The sequence below is a fragment of the Salvelinus namaycush genome, chromosome 38, assembly GCF_016432855.1.
Source record: "Salvelinus namaycush isolate Seneca chromosome 38, SaNama_1.0, whole genome shotgun sequence".
Taxonomy (NCBI): domain Eukaryota; kingdom Metazoa; phylum Chordata; class Actinopteri; order Salmoniformes; family Salmonidae; genus Salvelinus; species Salvelinus namaycush.
This window is the reverse complement of record NC_052344.1, coordinates 17,201,025-17,220,933: the sequence shown is the minus strand read 5'-3', so window position 1 is coordinate 17,220,933 and position 19,909 is coordinate 17,201,025. Positions and strand designations below refer to the sequence as shown.

Here is a 19,909-nt window from a genome sequence, read left to right as displayed (position 1 = left end):
GTGTATGCACCTGTCAGTTGGTTGCGTTTCGCAAACCTTTTTTAAAGAAGGCGGCGGCGGCGCTGGAAGGGCACGGTAAGAGGGCTTGCCTCCTCCAGTGCCACAAAGTCATTATAGATGCACTTTCCTGTGTGCTGATTTTCAGAAAATCTTATTTGCCTGTGTAGCACTTTCCAAGTGTTGAAAGGTACAGACATGCCCAAACCACAAAATTGCCATTTTCAGCCCAGTATTTCGTTCTCGCTGGGTACTTCACGATGACTATTGTTATTACGACACATGAGTTGCTTCCGTGGAATGGCTCTGCACTGTAATGGCCTTGGAGCATTATCAGCGAGCTTGAGCAATTTCACTCGTCACCACAGATGTCAGAAAAGTAATAGAAAAGCGGGTTTGGAACTCTCTGGAGTAGGAGTCGCGTCTAGCTCTACCGTTCAACCCACTCAGAGGAACAATCACAGCACAATGGAGCAAGCACCATTTCATAGCCCTTATTAACATAGCCCGGAGCTCTAACTCAATGCTCACAGGCAGAGCAGACTCTTACTTATTGGGTGACAAAGTTCATGATTTCAGTCAATAACATTTTCCAGCTTGTAGCAACCAGGAAGCTTGGCTTGTGACTCACTCTGCCTGTTTGCTTAACATTTGCAGGATTTATATCATGCATTATCTGGGATGTCATGTGCCATCTTTCAAGGAATATATGTGCCATTGATATACCTTCTCATTGCAAGGTGACACGTACAAGGTGCACATACACAGACACACACAAGCGCACACACAAGCACATGCACACTAAATGCAATTATGGGGGTGAATGTTTCCTCTCGTTGTTAATGAGACACAAACTTCCCCAGTGGGACTATGTTAGGTATAGTACTGTGGGACTATGTTAGGTATAGTACTGTGGGACTATGTTAGGTATAGTACTGTGGGGCTATGTTAGGTATAGTACTGTGGGACTATGTTAGGTATAGTACTGTGGGGCTATGTTAGGTATAGTACTGTGGGACTATGTTAGGTATAGTACTGTGGGACTATGTTAGGTATAGTACTGTGGGACTATGTTAGGTATAGTACTGTGGGACTATGTTAGGTATAGTACTGTGGGACTATGTTAGGTATAGTACTGTGGGGCTATGTTAGGTATAGTACTGTGGGACTATGTTAGGTATAGTACTGTGGGACTATGTTAGGTATAGTACTGTGGGACTATGTTAGGTATAGTACTGTGGGGCTATGTTAGGTATAGTACTGTGGGACTATGTTAGGTATAGTACTGTGGGGCTATGTTAGGTATAGTACTGTGGGACTATGTTAGGTATAGTACTGTGGGGCTATGTTAGGTATAGTACTGTGGGGCTATGTTAGGTATAGTACTGTGGGACTATGTTAGGTATAGTACTGTGGGGCTATGTTAGGTATAGTACTGTGGGGCTATGTTAGGTATAGTACTGTGGGACTATTGTTGCCTGTCTAAGGCTGAATCTGGGCCTCTGAAGATATGGAGAATTACATGAATTGCATGAATTACACACAGATCCAACCATCCATGGCTGCCTGTCTCTCCCCTCTCCTCCCAACATCTGTAGTCAGATTGTTCCAGAGTAGGGGCAGGGAACACAGGGCAAGGTGTCACGGGTGAGATTTACATTTAAATGGCGTGCTGTGTAGAATACGGAGCAAAGAGCAGCAGAGTGATTCTCTGGATGTTCTGTAGAGTTCTGTGACCCTGCTTCTTCTACCCATTCTCATTCAGATTGCACCAAGACCCTCACCCTAACCCAGATAACAGACCAATCAGAGGAGGATGGTGGAAGGAGCTATAGGAGGACAGGCTCATTGTAATGACTGGAAGAGAATATACAGTATTGAACGGTTTCCATATGTTTGATGCCGTCCTATTGATTCCATTCCAGCCATTACAATGAGCCCATCCTCCTATAGCTCCGCCCACCAGCCTCCTCTGAGGCCTATACAAATTAGAATTCCTTGAGTTATGTGTGGCAGGAGGCCATGGAAACTGTATGGCCTCAGACGTTTTGACAGCAAATGAAGTCTTCTCTGCTTTATCAGACCATGTCAAGGTCCTTGAGTGAAGATTAGCATGGCTGTATCTGTATAACCACAGCTAGAGGGGGATTTTTACTCAGATCAACAGGAACAATATGTGCTGTTTTGTGTACACGTTTTTATGCAAGTTTGTCTGAGACTCGTAAGGCAATTATAGTCTACTGGTAAAACTCCAGTTTATTGTTCTATTCACTCTGCTACGGGCACAGCTCACTTTTCTATAACTTGAAAACACTTAGCCGTAACATTCCTTGGCTGTTATATTGTTTTTTATGAACTGGGTGGTTCGCACTGTGAATGCTGATTGGCTGAAGTATACCATGGGTATCAAAAAACATGTATTTTTACTGTTCTAATTACATTGGTAACCCGTTTATATTAGCAGTAAGGCACCTCAGGGGTTTGTGGTATATGGCCAATATACCACGGCTAAGGGCTGTATCCAGGCACTCCATGTTGCGTCGTATGTAAGAACAGCCCTTAGCCATGGTATATTGGCCATATACCACACCCCCCTCAGGCCTTATTGCTCCCTTATAAATCTGCCACTACTCTATTACACTGTTCTGGCCTATAGAGCCTGACTGTTCTCTCTGCTCCTCCAGATTGAAGAGCCTTTTCTTGGCTGGAGAGCGCTGTGACGTGGAGACTCTGAACTGGGCCAAAAGGAGCTTTGGAGTGCCTGTACTGGACCACTGGTGGCAGACTGGTAATACTTTCATTCGCTACTGGAACATCATAATGGACACTACATGTTACACTAGGACGATAGTTCGTTTTCTTGATACCGGCTGTGGTAATACATCTGACACAACATCTCTCCTATATCTCATTTAAAGGCTCAGAATGAAAGAATAGTTGTAACAAATTATAAATGCAGGACTCTATTCTCTGAGCACCTTTTGAGAATGTTAATGTATTATAGTTTTACTCTATTTTAGGGGTGTACTCTGAAATTGTCAGTGTGAGTGAATTGTTGTTACAGTCTTGGTAGTATTTTATCAGCCCATTGACATTAATTCGGCCTTGAAAAGGCATAACAAATAGCCATATCTCCACAGTATAACTCTTCCTTGAAAGCCCCTTGCAGGGATTAAGTGCATGGACTATGCTCCTGATTTAATTCATCCTTCGCACTTATACTGTATACGGAGCACCAGAGGAAAGGGCATTTCTTTCACTAAGTGCCGTGCTAAGAAGAGGAATTAGCCCACAAGGATTTGGGGCTGCTCTGCAATGGTCCTAGAGTGCCCTAAGGCTTTCACTATGCTCCCACAGCCACCCAATTAACATAATCAGTTTCTCAATCTAACCTCATTAATACTAGTCCTTTCAAAGCAGTTCACAGTTCATCATTCATAGACCATGTGCTGTGGTCTAGTAGCTTTACAATGGATAAGGAGGGGAAGTTCTTCTTGTTGGTGAAAGTGTGTGATTCATTTTGTATATAATACCTCCCAATTGACCCATCATCCATCATCACTGTTGTCTATATTGGTGATGAGATGTGTAATTGGGGTCTTGAGTGCAAGGCTATACTGCATTGTTTCCCCCTGTTTCCACTGTCACATTCGAATGACTTTAGAGTCGCTAAGACCCTATTAGCCACTTGGTGGGTGATTCCAGCCCATGTTCCAGGCAGCGAGCCATCGTACAAATATCCCTCTCTCCCTCGGCTCGATTACCCCCAGTCCCACGAATCAGTGATACATGTGATAGAGAAGGCGGCACGAGAAAGGCATTGAATGCCATGGATGTTTTTTTTTTTACTATTCTGTGTGCCTGACAGGGAATTAATCGGGGAAGAGCAGACATCTCTGTGTTAAATATGCAATAAAAAAAAGACATGGACCTTGAGAATGTACGGGTGAGAGAGAATCCACCTAACACTGTCTTGGATCTCAGCCAAGATTAGCATGTTTGGGGAGATGGCTCTTTCTCTTCCAGACCTCCCTGGAAATGGGTGTTGTTAACTCAGTAGCAGTAACCTACAGGAGTTACCACGCAAAACGGGGCTTTTGCTGTTTTACTGAGTCATCCACTGTTAGTTGTCTTGAGCCAATGTGCCACAGTGCAACAGCTCCAGTTGATACAACATACAGTATGAGCCTTCCTTCGTCTTTTCAGATGACCATTATTTTGCTTTGGTTTTCTCAAAAGCCTATATATACACTGAGTATACCAAACATTAGGAATACCTTCCAAACATTGAGTTGCACCTAAGCTGTGGCGGTCATTCAATTTTGTCAACCGGTGATTGTCAAGCAAATAACTGCCGGTCTCACGGTAATTGACCGTTAATTAACATAAATTGTCAAGGCTCGGGAGAAGACCCAGAAGCAGACAGTTTCGAAGTAACAGAAGTTTATTACAAAAACAGGGGGGCAGGCAAACGACAGGTCAAGGGCAGGCAGAGGTCAGTAGTCCAAAGCAGAGTCCGAAAAGTACAGAACGGCAGGCAGGCATCAGGGTCAGGGCAGGCAGAGGTCAGTAATCCAGGGTGGTATAACAAGGTACAGAACGGCAGGCAGGCTCAGGGTCAAGGCAGGCAGAGGTCAGTAATCCAGGGTGGTATAACAAGGTACAGAACGGCAGGCAGGCTCAGGGTCAAGGCAGGCAGAGGTCAGTAATCCAGGGTGGTATAACAAGGTACAGAACGGCAGGCAGGCTCAGGGTCAAGGCAGGCAGAGGTCAGTAATCCAGGGTGGTATAACAAGGTACAGAATGACAGGCAGGCTCAGGGTCAAGGCAGGCAGAGGTCAGTAATCCAGGGTGGTATAACAAGGTACAGAACGGCAGGCAGGCTCAGGGTCAAGGCAGGCAGAGGTCAGTAATCCAGGGTGGTATAACAAGGTACAGAATGACAGGCAGGCTCAGGGTCAAGGCAGGCAGAGGTCAGTAATCCAGGGTGGTATAACAAGGTACAGAACGACAGGCAGGCTCAGGGTCAAGGCAGGCAGAATGGTCAAAAACCGGGAAAGCTGGAAAACAGGAACTAGAGACAGACAGGAGCACGGGAAAAAACGCTGGTAGGCTTGACAAAACAAAACGAACTGGCAACAGACAAATGGAGAACACCGGTATAAGTACACTGGGGATAATGGGGAAGATGGGCGACACCTGGAGGGGGTGGGGACAATCACAAAGACAGGTGAAACAGATGCGCTGTGACATAAACACATTTAGCATCTCCTGGCTTCCATGCATAGACTACAAGTCACTGATGTAGACCTTTGGAACATCTACATTTTAAAAAAGTTTAACAAATCCATTTAATATAGCCTACACCTTCACAATAAATCCATTATTTATTTTAGACCGGTCTAAAGAAACACGATATTAAGAAAATGTAGTCTATTTCAGAAGAACAGAATATCATACTCTAAGTTGTCTTTGTTAGGTCCTGATCTGGCTATGCCATATGGCTTGTGGGCTACACTAGTTCATTTAGCAGACAAGATTTGCTTAGATTTCCGTGGCATTATTTCATAGTATGAAGAATACAATTGAACAAAGCTGAATAAATTAGAAAGGATATTTTCTCCAAATAATTTGAGGGAGGACGCACATGCGGCTATTCTGTGCTGCGTGGTTAACAAAGAAACAGGTACTTCTATATGCTTAATTTAGAGTTATTTATGTAACTTTAGTTGTGATACAACTATTGTGCTATAGGTTCTGATTTTTAATACGTTCTAACACTGCATGATGCGACTAATGATGATTTCAAAAAAGTTGCATGGAAGGCATGATCTCTGCTTTGTTTTTTTGCGCAGGCTATACACACTTCATCAGTCTCTCATTCACAATTTGACAAGCACTTGATAAGGCCTTGAATTTCCCAGCTGCATCCCCTTTGTGTGGCCGTAATGCCCCCTAAAAAGATCCATGCCTTTTGTGGCCAATAGCCATTGTGCCCTTGGGCTGAATATAATAATTATAATTCCCTTCTCCCGGCTGCGTGCCGAAGCACCTCTCACTCACATGGCTATAATGTGATCGGGTCTTTCTTACCTGCTACAAGTGAAGACAGACACATCGGGGACGCAACTGCGCGTGTCCTTATCCAATTCCGAGGCGCATATTGAAGATATTGAAGAACTGTCCACATTTACTTTTTGTCAGCCAACATGAGTAGGACTAACGAACAGCAAAAGCACTAGCCTATGTCAATCTACTATCACCCATAGTACAAAAGTTGACCTATTCTGTGCAATAAATAAATATTCCAAACATAGTCTGGGACAATTGTGGGATGCGATAGATCCCAAATTAATACAACCACTAGCATCAACAAAAACTGTTTTACGTAATGAGCTTGACACAACAAATGTTTAGCTTAAAATGTTGATAAACTATTAGGCTATTTCTTCACATTATGAGCTCAGTAATGCGCACACGGCAGTAGGCTTTGAGCGTGAATGTTTCATTAGGGGGAAAATACCATTCTCAAAATGGCATTTGACTACAAATGCGTTTTATGCATGTAATGCTTTTATTATAAAGGTGCATTTTTATAGTGAAAATGTTATTCCGCAAACTTGAAACTCACGTGCTGCGTATGTTGTCAGTTAAGCTCTACACCCGTTGTAAAGCGGATTATCGAGCTTCACTTTAAGAAGTTATTTGGCCACTTTAGTTGTGATACAATCCTTTTTAAAACATATAGGTCTATGGGCTAGGCTACATGAGGTGTGATACTAACCTTATTAAAACATATAGGCCTATGGGCTAGGCTACATGAGGTGTGATACTAACCTTATTAAAACATATAGGCCTATGGGCTAGGCTACATGAGGTGTGATACTAACCTTATCAAAACATATAGGTCTATGGGCTAGGCTACATGAGGTGTGATACTAACCTTATTAAAACATATAGGCCTATGGGCTAGGCTACATGAGGTGTGATACTAACCTTATTAAAACATATAGGTCTATGGGCTAGGCTACATGAGGTGTGATACTAACCTTATTAAAACATATAGGCCTATGGGCTAGGCTACATGAGGTGTGATACTAACCTTATTAAAACATATAGGCCTATGGGCTAGGCTACATGAGGTGTGATACTAACCTTTTTAAAACATATAGGCCTATGGGCTAGGCTACATGAGGTGTGATACTAACCTTATTAAAACATATAGGTCTATGGGCTAGGCTACATGAGGTGTGATACTAACCTTATCAAAACATATAGGCCTATGGGCTAGGCTACATGAGGTGTGATACTAACCTTATCAAAACATATAGGTCTATGGGTTAGGCTAATTGAGGTGTGATACTAACCTTATCAAAACATATAGGTCTATGGGCTAGGCTACATGAGGTGTGATACTAACCTTATTAAAACATATAGGTCTATGGGCTAGGCTACATGAGGTGTGATACTAACCTTATCAAAACATATAGGTCTATGGGTTAGGCTACATGAGGTGTGATACTAACCTTATCAAAACATATAGGTCTATGGGCTAGGCTACATGAGGTGTGATACTAACCTTATTAAAACATATAGGTCTATGGGCTAGGCTACATGAGGTGTGATACTAACCTTATCAAAACATATAGGTCTATGGGCTAGGCTACATGAGGTGTGATACTAACCTTATTAAAACATATAGGTCTATGGGCTAGGCTACATGAGGTGTGATACTAACCTTATCAAAACATATAGGTCTATGGGCTAGGCTACATGAGGTGTGATACTAACATATAGGCCTATGGGCTAGGCTACATGAGGTGTGATACTAACCTTATTAAAACATATAGGTCTATGGGCTAGGCTACATGAGGTGTGATACTAACCTTATCAAAACATATAGGTCTATGGGCTAGGCTACATGAGGTGTGATACTAACCTTATTAAAACATATAGGCCTATGGGCTAGGCTACATGAGGTGTGATACTAACCTTATCAAAACATATAGGTCTATGGGCTAGGCTACATGAGGTGTGATACTAACCTTATCAAAACATATAGGTCTATGGGCTAGGCTACATGAGGTGTGGGACTATGATTTGAAAAAGATGCAAAAAAAGCATCCGCTGTTTCTTGCCTTTTGCTGGGCATCATTCACAAGTGAATATATATGCATATATCATTCATTCACACTTTACATATACTAAATAATATATGTGTGAAATTTGTTTTGATTTAGAATGGACCATTACCATGCACCTGTATCGAAACAGGGGCAGCGGAAAAAAATACATGTCATCTATGCACTTAAATAGCGAATGGAAGACGCTTTTCCTGTGGTTCATTTTCATGCCAGCCAGGTAGGCTACACTCCTGTTGTAAAGAGTGCTTAATTTTAGGAAAGTTGAGAAATTAATATAGTTGGCCGAGCCTATAGAAAGCTGATGGGATCCTCTTTTTAATAGAGGCCATCACTCTTCTCACGCAATTGTATAGCCTATAGAAATATTGGCAACATGAGCTCATGGGCTCTCATGAAGTGTTTGATTACATTTTCGATCACATTTGCATATATGTCAGAGTGATTCGAGGGACAATAGAGTGCTGAGTACCAGGCAGTTAGCAAGTTTGGTAGTCTACAAATGACCATCAGCAGCATCAGAGCTTGGAGAAGCCTAATTACCGTGACTAAACGGTCACATGGAATTTGACAGCTGACATGACTCGTGGCCACCGGTGTGGCGGTAATATGGTCACCATAACAGCCCTAGTTGCATCCCCTTTTGCCCTCAGAACAGCCTCAATTATTCGGGACATGGACTCTACAAGGTGTCAAAAGCGTTCCACTGAGATGCTGGCCTATGTAGACTCCAATGCTTCCCACAGTTGTGTCAAGTTGGCTGGATGTCCTTTGAGTGATGGACCATTTTAGATACACACGGGAAACTTTTGAGCCTGGAAAGAAACCGCAGCGTTGCAGTTCCTGACACAAACTGTTGCGCCTGGTACCTACTGCCATACCCCATTCAAAGGCACTTAAATATTTTGTGTTGCCCATTCATCCTCTGAATGACATAAACAATCCAATCCATCTCAATTGTCTCAAGGCTTGAAAATCCTTCTTTAACCTGTCTCCTCCCCATTCATCTACACTGATTGAAGTGTATTTAACAAGTGCCATCAATAAGGGATTATAGCTTTCACCTGGATTCACCTGGTCAGTCTGTCATGGAAAGAGCAGGTGTTCTTAATGTTTTGTATCGTCCGTGTATATGGAAACCTGTAGGAGTGCATCGTTTTGCCTGAAATCGATGGTGCTTTGCCCCAGAGTTAAGGTCAATTCCATTTAAATTCCAGTCGATTTCCGAAGAATTTAAATGCAGCTGGTGAACTGGAAAAACAGAGGAAATGTCACATTGATCAATTGAACCTCAGTTAATTCCACTAGCGCTAACAGAGTTGAAATGGAATTGACCCCTCTCTTTGGCTCCACTCTCCTCATATTTCACTGATCAGTCATGAGTGCTGTTTTAGCAGGCACGCCACACAGGCATTATTACGTAAGGCTTTTTGGCAAGGGTGTAAATCTACTCTGAAGGGCCAATGGGGGATGAGGTGGGATAAGTGATTGACATCCCAGCGTGTGGCCCTGACACACACACACACACACACACACACACACACACACACACACACAGTTTCCACAGTGAGCAGATAGATCAAAGACTGCCTCCTACTGGTTGGCTGGTACAGTGTGATCTGAACGGCCAGATGGCACACATACACACACACACACACACACGAATACAAACACATATCGACACACACACACACGTCTCACACATAGTTCAGATGAGTGTAAAGCCACTGTCTCCTCTTCTACTCTTCCTGTTTGCAGGAGAGTCTCAGAGCCTGTCCAGCACGGAGCTCAGAGGACGGGTTTATGAGACATCTATCAGTCTGGATGTCTTTAAAAGACTCCTTCCTTCCCCAACTTGTCCTTTGTGTCTAGCTCATCCATTCTATTTGTGTGTGTGTGTGTGTGTGTGTCCGTGCCCAGTTCCTTTCCCGGCTCTTTAACTCTCCTACGAGGTGGTTCTTCTCCATAGTTGTGGTGTTGATGTGAGGTTTATCAGAGACGACAGGCTGATTCTCAGAGCATATCCTTGGTGCTCTCTCTGTCAGTCCTAGCCCTGAGAGGTATGATAGAATTCCTTCACACTGTCCGCCTACGGTTCGCTGAAGTTCAGTCAAACCTCAGACTGCTGATAGATTGAGTTGGAACAATAACCCTGGCACCTTCCCAGCTTCTCTGTGGTGCTAGTGCAGTCCAGACCAGGGAGCTTCATCCACTGCAGGCTGTGTGATTGGCGGCAGCACTAACCTCAAAGCCATTACTGGGAATAAAGGCCTGCAGTTCTCAACCTGTTCACTGGAGAGTAGAGGAGTCTGTCTCTGACAATAACCAAAAGTCCCCTCTCACCCTAGGCTCTGTGTGTGTGTGTGTGTGTGTGTGTGTGTGTGTGTGTGTGTGTGTGTGTGTGTGTGTGTGTGTGTGTGTGTGTGTGTGTGTGTGTGTGTGTGTGTGTGTGTGTGTGTGTGTGTGTGTGGAGCAGTCTGTGTTATTGTGAGAGATGAGGAAGCTGCAGGCATGTTCTGTTCTCCATTGTCACACAAACCTTCTAGAGCATCAGAGTTTCTGTCAGATGTTTAGAAATGGGCCCCAAACTTTGGGCTGAAACATTTCCCTTTATATTGACAGCTGGAAAATGAAACCTCTGCAGTGATTTCATTTTGATTCTGGGAGAAGGCATGCATAATTAAGTCCTGTGGAACAACCTGACAGGCTGTGGCAGTAAGTTTCTGAATTCTCCCTCCTGTACTGTATTAAGTCACATGTCATCTAATGATTTCAGCACACTGTGCGTCGACCTCTCTGTGACAGGTGATCCATCAAACCCATTTATCAGCCCCAGTCTTGTCTTCTCATGAGAAGAGGAAGGCGAACTGCAGTGATGGCAAAATCCTAACTGTGGTGCGGGTTGACATTGGCTTGCAGCCTAGGGTTCTGGAGAGGATTGTACATTTAATGCATAATGTTCTTGCAGTAATCCCAAGATCACTGAAAAAAACACATTCTTTAAGAAACAACACAGTTATTGGTATTATTCCCAACATTATTATTCCAAACATGTTACTTTGAAATGTTTGGGTGGGTTCTCACAAATCTAACTTTAAGACATTCTCGGAAATCAAAGTACAACTCTTTTGGAATGCATTCCATGGACAGTTGTTTGTTGAATAAACCATCACACACTTCCACTTATTTATAAAGAATGTAAGATGCCTGTAAAGATTTGTCCCAGTCATGCTGTCTCCATCCAGGGGCTTTACTGCTGAGCCTACCCAGGCTGATCTACTAGCTCCCTGCAAAATGGATACAAATTGAACAAAATCAATTACTCTTGGTTTTTCACAAATCATTCCACAACACGCCCTGTAATCTCTTTCCAATGTAATATTCAGCAAAGGAAAGCTGAAATCGATGGCATGAAAATCAGCAGGAATGGAGGCTCAGAGAGATAGAGATTTTAAAGGCGGGCGGGCGACGTGTGGTAATCTGAATTAGAAGTCAACGCAAAGAGAGGCTGTCTAACCCGTAGAGATCCTATTATATTAAGATATAATTCTGTGGTCTGACCACTTTCAGACCACTGATCTAGAGACAGTATTGAGGTGGTGGAAGATGATCTGAATGGAAGAGGCTGTCTGCCAGATCACTGATCTAGAATCAGAGTGAAATAGTATTCAAAGCATTCATGCTCTGTAAAGGCTGCCTGCCTTCCATCTGAGAAAATTAAATGTATCACAGCTTGAAAGCAGCAGTCCCTGGCCATTTCCTGGGCTTCTCTCTACCCTGGAGCAAACCTAGTGTAATGTACCACTGCTGTGTGGCAAACTGTATCATCACAGAGAGCCAGGAGCAGTGTCTCTGCCTCGCCTTGACCACCCAGGGAACTCCTCACATCTACTGTGGGCCCTGGGTTTCAAACAGTAGGATCTCACTACTGTAGGAGGCCGTGTTGTTTGTAATGAACTGACAGACAGTGTAGATATGAGTAGAGAGGCTTCTGTACAGTCGTGGATATAAGTGTTCCTTTCCTCCTTCAGCCTTCAAAGAACTGTAAATGAGTTTTTACAAAGGGGCAGGTGTTTTGAACAGAATTATTTCTCGTCTGTCACTGCAGACGAGAAATGGCAGAAATGGCAGAAATGACATCAACAGCTCGCTTCAAACTCTTCTACTAAATGATGCCTCTGATTTAGTCTCAGCTAAATGTGTCTAACTTGTCAGTGATCTCATATGAACAGCATATTTCAATCATGTAAACAAGCTTACAGGCAGAGTTTGACTGATTGACCAATTTGGCTTTGAATGCGAATTCGTTTTTTTCTCCCTCAAATCAGATGTAATTTTGCAGGGCCAGTGGCTAAGATGACTTTACTGATATAAAGTAGAAGTGATTTGTGCACTCGTTACTTTCATGTACACTCAGACACACACGCTGTCAGCTGATTCGCTGATACATTTTGCGTTTCAATCATTCTCTCTCGCTCTCTTTCACTCTCCCCTCTCTATTGCCCCTATCAAGAGTATTCACTCGGTCTCCATTTCTGTTACATCACAGACAGTCACATCTTTTAACTTCAGTCAGACACCCACAGCAGTCTCTGACCCCCACCCCTTTATCCAGATCTGTCTGAATACTGGCTCATTTTAGCCTATCTATGCTGAAAGAAAACAGAGAAAATGGCTGCTATTTTGAAGCCTGATAATAATCTGTGTCGCTATTTTAAGACCCAAGTGCCTGGGGTTGGAGGGACGGCTGATGATGAAGGTTGCTGATGTCATCAGTGTTGCCGGGCAACCAGAATATTTTCAGTTGGCAGGGTTTGGCTCACCAGGGTGAAGTGGCTGATGGGAGGCATTGACAAGAGACACAGGGAGGGCAGGCGGCTGGGTCTCTGTCCCCCCTCTCTCCAGCCCCTGTAGCCCAAGCTCCAGCTAAAGGCTCTTTCCTTTAAAGCTCTGTCTCAGTACGAAGGTTCATTGTAACATGGTGGTGAAATATGTCTAGGAGCAGTACACGAGACGTCTGTTCTCTGATAGGAAGAGACATTTGGTAATCATCACACAGAGATGAGGAACAGAAGCTGAACAATTAAGTACTAGACTGTGATATTACGCAAATGGGTGCATAATGAATTGCAATTAAATAAACCTTTGTGAGGTTGTAAATTAAAGTGCAATTGGAAACAGGATCCTACGTTTTGCAGCAAATGAGGTTTAGAAATAATGACTTTCCTTTACAACTACGGTGTTTCTTTCTTGATCTCATTCTGACTGTAGAGTTAGAGAGTTCATTCTCCTGGCCCTGTGCTCTGCACTAGAGAGTAGCCAGTCCTGTCTGTGGGTCAATGCCACCATGTGAAGTGGCTCTGTGTGTGTTCACACAGCCTCCTCTAAGCAGCCTCCTCACCAACATGAAAACCAGTAGCTTTGTGCTTGGCACTTGAGGCTCTAAAGTCCAACATGATTACGCCCCAGAGAGTCAGGAGGTTAAGAGGAAACCTTAACTACACAGCTTAACACCTATTATGGATGGCCACGTAACTTCACTGCGTTTCCAGTGGACGCAACCTCAAGTAACCGCATGGGTATGGGACTTGGAGTTTGTTAACACGTTTCACCTCCCAACAGGGGCTAGGTTAGTGGTAGTATCTCCTCCCACGTTATAGTCATGCTACTAAGGTAACGTACAGCTATGGTGTAATGGACACGTACTTGGTTCTCTTATCTAACGCTATAAGACTACATCCCATTACCAGATAATTCAAAAGATTGCAGCCAAATAAAAATACCTAATGTGTATTTTGTTTACCCTACTACCCAGATACACATTACATACACAGTCTATTTTCAGATGAAAGCCCTTCCTTTGGCCAACCTTTCCTTGTTTTCTGTGCCCACCTGTGGATTTGCGTGGCGTGTCACACCTAGCATGTCACTCATTACCATATGGCTCCCGTCCCACAGACTGGCTCATTAAGAGGTTCCTGGCTCGTGGTGGGCGAGGCCGCGAGCGTAATAACAGCCTGGCTCTCCTCTGAGACACTGTGTGTTAGCCTCTCACTAGAGGCTGCTAGTGTCATTGGCTCCTCAAGCAGAGTGGTTTTCTGTCGGCTGTTAGCTAGCTGTGCCTTGTTTAAACTCCATAGGCCGTAAAGCTGGTGTTTCTTATTACAGAGGTCATTTTGTAATGAGAAAATGTGTATGCATGAACATTCCACTGTGGGTTTGAGGGAGAGGAATTTGAGATTCTATTAGAGCAGGTGTGACGGCAGTTTCCCCTTCTACTCCTCTACCTGTTCATCTGCGTACGTAAGTTTGTGCATGTCTGTCACATGCTGTGTGATCCAGAGCTGAGCAGCAGCTGTGACCTCCATGGAGGTTTTCTCCCTCCCTCCCAGGTACAGTTACTCCAACCAGAAGGGCTTATTAACCAGCAGTGCTGTAGCTCTGCCCCAGTCTGGCACCTCAGCTCACTGCTGGCTGGGAGGTTGTCAGACTGTCTGGACAGGACTCGATGGGCTCTTATTGAAGCTCTAAAACAGATATGCTAATGTTCTATAAGAGTGGTAAGGCGTGGACCTTTCCTCTGATTCTGTCTGGGACACACCTGTCAAGCCAGGGCCTGAGAAAGTTACTCTACATTTAAGCAATAAGGCCTGAGGGGGTGTGGTATATGGCCAGTATACCACGGCTAAGGGCTGTTCTTAGGTGCCTGGATACAGCCCTTAGCCCTGGTATATTGGTCATATCCCACAAACCACTGAGGTGCCTTATTGTTATTATGATATTTCTTTTTTTGTCCCCAATTTTTGATCTTGTCCCATCGCTGCAACTCCCCAATGAGCTCGGGAGAGGAGAAGGTGGAGTCATGCGTCCTCCGAAACATGACCCGCCCATCCGCTCTCCTTAACATTCGCCAGCTTAACCCGGAAGCCAGCCGCACCAATGTGTTGGAGGAAACACCGCTCAACCAGCTGCGCCACTCGGGAGGCTGGACCTTATTGTTGTTAGAAACTGTTTACCAATGTAATTAGAACCATAAACAAGTAATTGTGCACCATACATGGCAATATACTCAAACTAACCAGTTTATAATATACTCTGATCCAAAATAGAACAGAATACATTAAATTACCACATAGCGTGTGTGTGTGTGTGTGTGTGTGTGTGTGTGTGTGTGTGTGTGTGTGTGTGTGTGTGTGTGTGTGTGTGTGTGTGTGTGTGTGTGTGTGTGTGTGTGTGTGTGTGTGTGTGTGTGTGTGTGTGTGTGTGTGTGTGTACCAGTCAAAAGTTTGGACACACCTACTCAATCCAGGGTTTTCTTTATACTGGTCTATTGGTTCAGACAGGTCAGTAGAGAGATGAGAGGTAGGACAGTGCTGCAGGAATGTTTGCCATCTCCTCTCTCTCTCTTAGCTCTGCCCCAGTAGGGATCTGCTGACCTTGGGCCTGCTGTCTGATCACAGTCATCCTCTGACGGTCATCACCAGGACAACCCAAAGTTACCCCAGCAACCGCACATCGGGACAACCCAATCCCCCCGCTCTCTCCACACACAGACGCAGGCACAGACACACACACACACACACACACACACACACACACACACACACACACACACACACACACACACACACACACACACACACACACACACACAGTCTGCCCCCTGAGATCTGACACCTGACATGTGAGAAGGGTCAGATGTAGGACAGGAATGACCAGATAATTGTCTGAGTGTGTGTGTGCTTGCTTCTGTGTGTTTGTGCTTCTGTGTGCATGCGTGGTATGTGGTTGTGTAAAAGTCGATGTGAGATTACAGAGAAGAGCAAGTCAAGGTGGTTCTGGGAGTGGATTCATGAGTGTTTATATGTCAGAGATCCCAAAACAAAGATAAAGGATTTGTGTGTGTCTGTACAGACAGACCAGTGATGACACTTGGCTTTTAGACGGCACCCTGTTATGAAAGGGCACAATGCTACCTCCCCTCCTCTCCTCTTACCTCCCCTTCTCTCCTCTCCTCTCCCACCCACTGCATGGCCTCACAGTGTCCCTTAATTCATCACTCTCAAACAGCCTCTCACCACCACAGACCCAACAGATCCGTCTGTCTGGAGAAGATTGATTTGCTTGCGTACTGATATCTGACCACTGAGATAGAGAGAGCGAGACCTCACCTCTTTCATCCCTCGTCCATGTCTAAACCTGTTTTCACACTGATTTCCTCTCAGTATCCCTCTCTCTGGTGGCCATCCGGAGCCTTGCTCAGTATAGAGATAGAGAACTAAGCAGTGCAATGGCATATTAATAGACCTTCCTTCCACTCCCTGGAATAAAAACAACTCTGTTTTTCAAGGCCATTGCAGTATGCAGCATGTTCAGTTATTGTCCATTGGTTAGAATGGAAATGTGCCTTCTGTCTTTCTCAACACTCCCAGATACACACAGACTAGAGGTTGGAGCCGGATCCGAGGACTATCAGACCCGGATCCGAAAGGCCCGATCATAGAAAAGAAAAGGGGGACCCGGATCTGAACGGACCAAACCGCTCGGGTCCTAGGTCAGGTCCGGTTAATTCAAGTTGGGGTGGACCCGTGAAGACCTCTAACACAGACACGTTGACAGGCATAAGGTTAGCAGCAGTGAGAGCAATTGTTGGGGGTTAAGTGCCTTGCTCAAGGGCACAACGACAGGCGATTTTACATGGGATCAGACAGAGTCCAGTAGCCTTCCAATTCAGTTCCATTCCCATTTTTGTGTTGCCTGGCAGAGGGCTTGGAACCAGAAAACCTCCGGCTGCTGGTCTGCCTCTCTCACCTCTGTGCTACTGCTGCCCTTTACACATCAGGAAGAACTCAGGACAAAATTAAAGTATTCGAAACAAAGATCAAAGATTGGTTAACAATCAATTAATAAAGCACTGTAGATCTATACTTTTCCCATGGAATTGGGTAGTGGTGCAGGTGGCCTTTAAAAACCCAGAGATGTTCCAAGGGGTTTTATTCTCTGTGCTCTAGTATCCACTAACAGCCCAAATGTACCTGGTTATGGAAGCAGACCATTAAGCCCTCGGCATTGTTTTCCTTCTAAGTGTTTAATCGGCAAGCGCAATTATACTGGGCCATTATATTGGTTGTCTGTGCTCATCTCTGTTCCGGCTTTAATTGCTGTCTGAAATCTACGCCGCAATTACAACGACTGCAGCTAACAGCGTGATTTTAAACACGACGCTGCTGCCACAGATCAGTGGGTTTATTGTGTAATCCTCACATGTTCCCATTTAGAGAGGTCTGTCACGGTCTACATGTGTTGCTAGAATCTGCCGTTTCTGCATTGATCTATATGTGGGCTGAGCAGACACACACAGCTACTCTGCACAGGTTTATTGATCTCTATCCACATATATATACACTGCTCAAAAAAATAAAGGGAACACTTAAACAACACAATGTAACTCCAAGTCAATCACACTTCTGTGAAATCAAACTGTCCACTTAGGAAGCAACACTGATTGACAATAAATTTCACATGCTGTTGTGCAAATGGAATAGACAAAAGGTGGAAATTATAGGCAATTAGCAAGACACCCCCAAAAAAGGAGTGATTCTGCAGGTGGTGACCACAGACCACTTCTCAGTTCCTATGCTTCCTGGCTGATGTTTTGTTCACTTTTGAATGCTGGGGGTGCTCTCATTCTAGTGGTAGCATGAGACGGAGTCTACAACCCACACAAGTGGCTCAGGTAGTGCAGTTCATCCAGGATGGCACATCAATGCGAGCTGTGGCAAAAAGGTTTGCTGTGTCTGTCAGCGTAGTGTCCAGAGCATGGAGGCGCTACCAGGAGACAGGCCAGTACATCAGGAGACGTGGAGGAGGCCGTAGGAGGGCAACAACCCAGCAGCAGGACCGCTACCTCCGCCTTTGTGCAAGGAGGTGCACTGCCAGCGCCCTGCAAAATGACCTCCAGCAGGCCACAAATGTGCATGTGTCTGCTCAAACGGTCAGAAACAGACTCCATGAGGGTGGTATGAGGGCCCGACGTCCACAGGTGGGGGTTGTGCTTACAGCCCAACACCGTGCAGGACGTTTGGCATTTGCCAGAAAACACCAAGATTGGCAAATTCGCCACTGGCGCCCTGTGCTCTTCACAGATGAAAGCAGGTTCACACTGAGCACATGAGCACATGTGACAGACGTGACAGAGTCTGGAGACGCCGTGGAGAACGTTCTGCTGCCTGCAACATCCTCCAGCATGACCGGTTTGGCGATGGGTCAGTCATGGTGTGGGGTGGCATTTCTTTGTGGGGCCGCACAGCCCTCCATGTGCTCGCCAGAGGTAGCCTGACTGCCAATAGGTACCGAGATGAGATCCTCAGACCCCTTGTGAGACCATATGCTGACACATGCACATTTGTGGCCTGCTGGAGGTCATTTTGCAGGGCTCTGGCAGTGCACCTCCTTGCACAAAGGCGGAGGTAGCGGTCCTGCTGCTGGGTTGTTGCCCTCCTACGGCCTCCTCCACGTCTCCTGATGTACTGGCCTGTCTCCTGGTAGCGCCTCCATGCTCTGGACACTACGCTGACAGACACAGCAAACAGCAAAACTTTTTGCCACAGCTCGCATTGATGTGCCATCCTGGATGAACTGCACTACCTGAGCCACTTGTGTGGGTTGTAGACTCCGTCTCATGCTACCACTAGAATGAGAGCACCGCCAGCATTCAAAAGTGACCAAAACATCAGCCAGGAAGCATAGGAACTGAGAAGTGGTCTGTGGTCACCACCTGCAGAATCACTCCTTTTTTGGGGGTGTCTTGCTAATTGCCTATAATTTCCACCTTTTGTCTATTCCATTTGCACAACAGCATGTGACATTTATTGTCAATCAGTGTTGCTTCCTAAGTGGACAGTTTGATTTCACAGAAGTGTGATTGACTTGGAGTTACATTGTGTTGTTTAAGTGTTCCCTTTATTTTTTTGAGCAGTGTATAACATGTGTAAACAGAGCTGTAAACATAAGGCAGGCCTACTACACCATGTCATCTCCCTGCTTCCACACTCGAGGAGGAAGCAGAACAGTGGCTGGTTTGTTGTCATTGGTCACTGAGGTGGCTGAGGCCACCGGCTGATAGGCCGTGAATTTTGACCAGGTATGTGAGACCGGGGCAGACATAGGTCAACCTTCTGTGTCTCCTATTGGGGGAGACCTCAGTGTTGGCCGTCAGTGTTGGCCGGAGGTAGAAGGGCTTTGAAGTCTACAGGGAGTGATTAACCTGCTGATGATTAATGAGCCCTGAGAGGTGCAGAACATCTCCAGTTCAGAGGGCACTGCCCTGGTGGCTAGAGGAGGAGGATTCATTTCTCCCCCTCCATTGATCTGGGATGTTCTGCGACGTCTCCATCACAGTCAAAACCCCCCTCCAAGCAAAGAATGCCTTATGATATGGATAGAAGCTTAGTCCAAAAAGGTAGCTAAGAAAGTGAAGTAGGTTCAAATCAAATCAAATTTTAGAGTTAGAGTGCTCTCACATTCAGGTATCTCCATGACAACAGGATACAATGATGAGGATATAGCAAGAACTATTTGCGGTGGCGACAATTGGTCATATTCTCTTCTCCTATCCTCCATCAGAGCCTCCCCTGTGTGATGTATCACCTCTTTGATTGTTCTGCTGTATTTAGGTTGGAACCAGGGCTGTAGTGTTGATGTGTGGGCACGTGACTGGAGACAGAATAGACAGAGATATCTCAGTGTAAAGTGGAGCAGCTGTGTAGAGT

The 19,909-nt window shown here is 45.0% G+C and overlaps 1 protein-coding gene across 4 annotated transcripts in view; it reads left to right on the top strand.

Annotated features, from left to right (window-relative positions):
* The window catches only part of LOC120032136 (acyl-CoA synthetase short-chain family member 3, mitochondrial-like), a 38,228-nt gene that overhangs the window by 9,839 nt on the left and 8,480 nt on the right, over positions 1-19,909 (top strand). For all 4 annotated transcript variants that reach the window (XM_038978089.1, XM_038978090.1, XM_038978092.1 and 1 more), the window contains one exon: positions 2,682-2,785. In XM_038978089.1, coding sequence (XP_038834017.1) covers positions 2,682-2,785 — 104 coding nt within the window. The remainder of the gene's footprint in view (positions 1-2,681; positions 2,786-19,909) is intronic.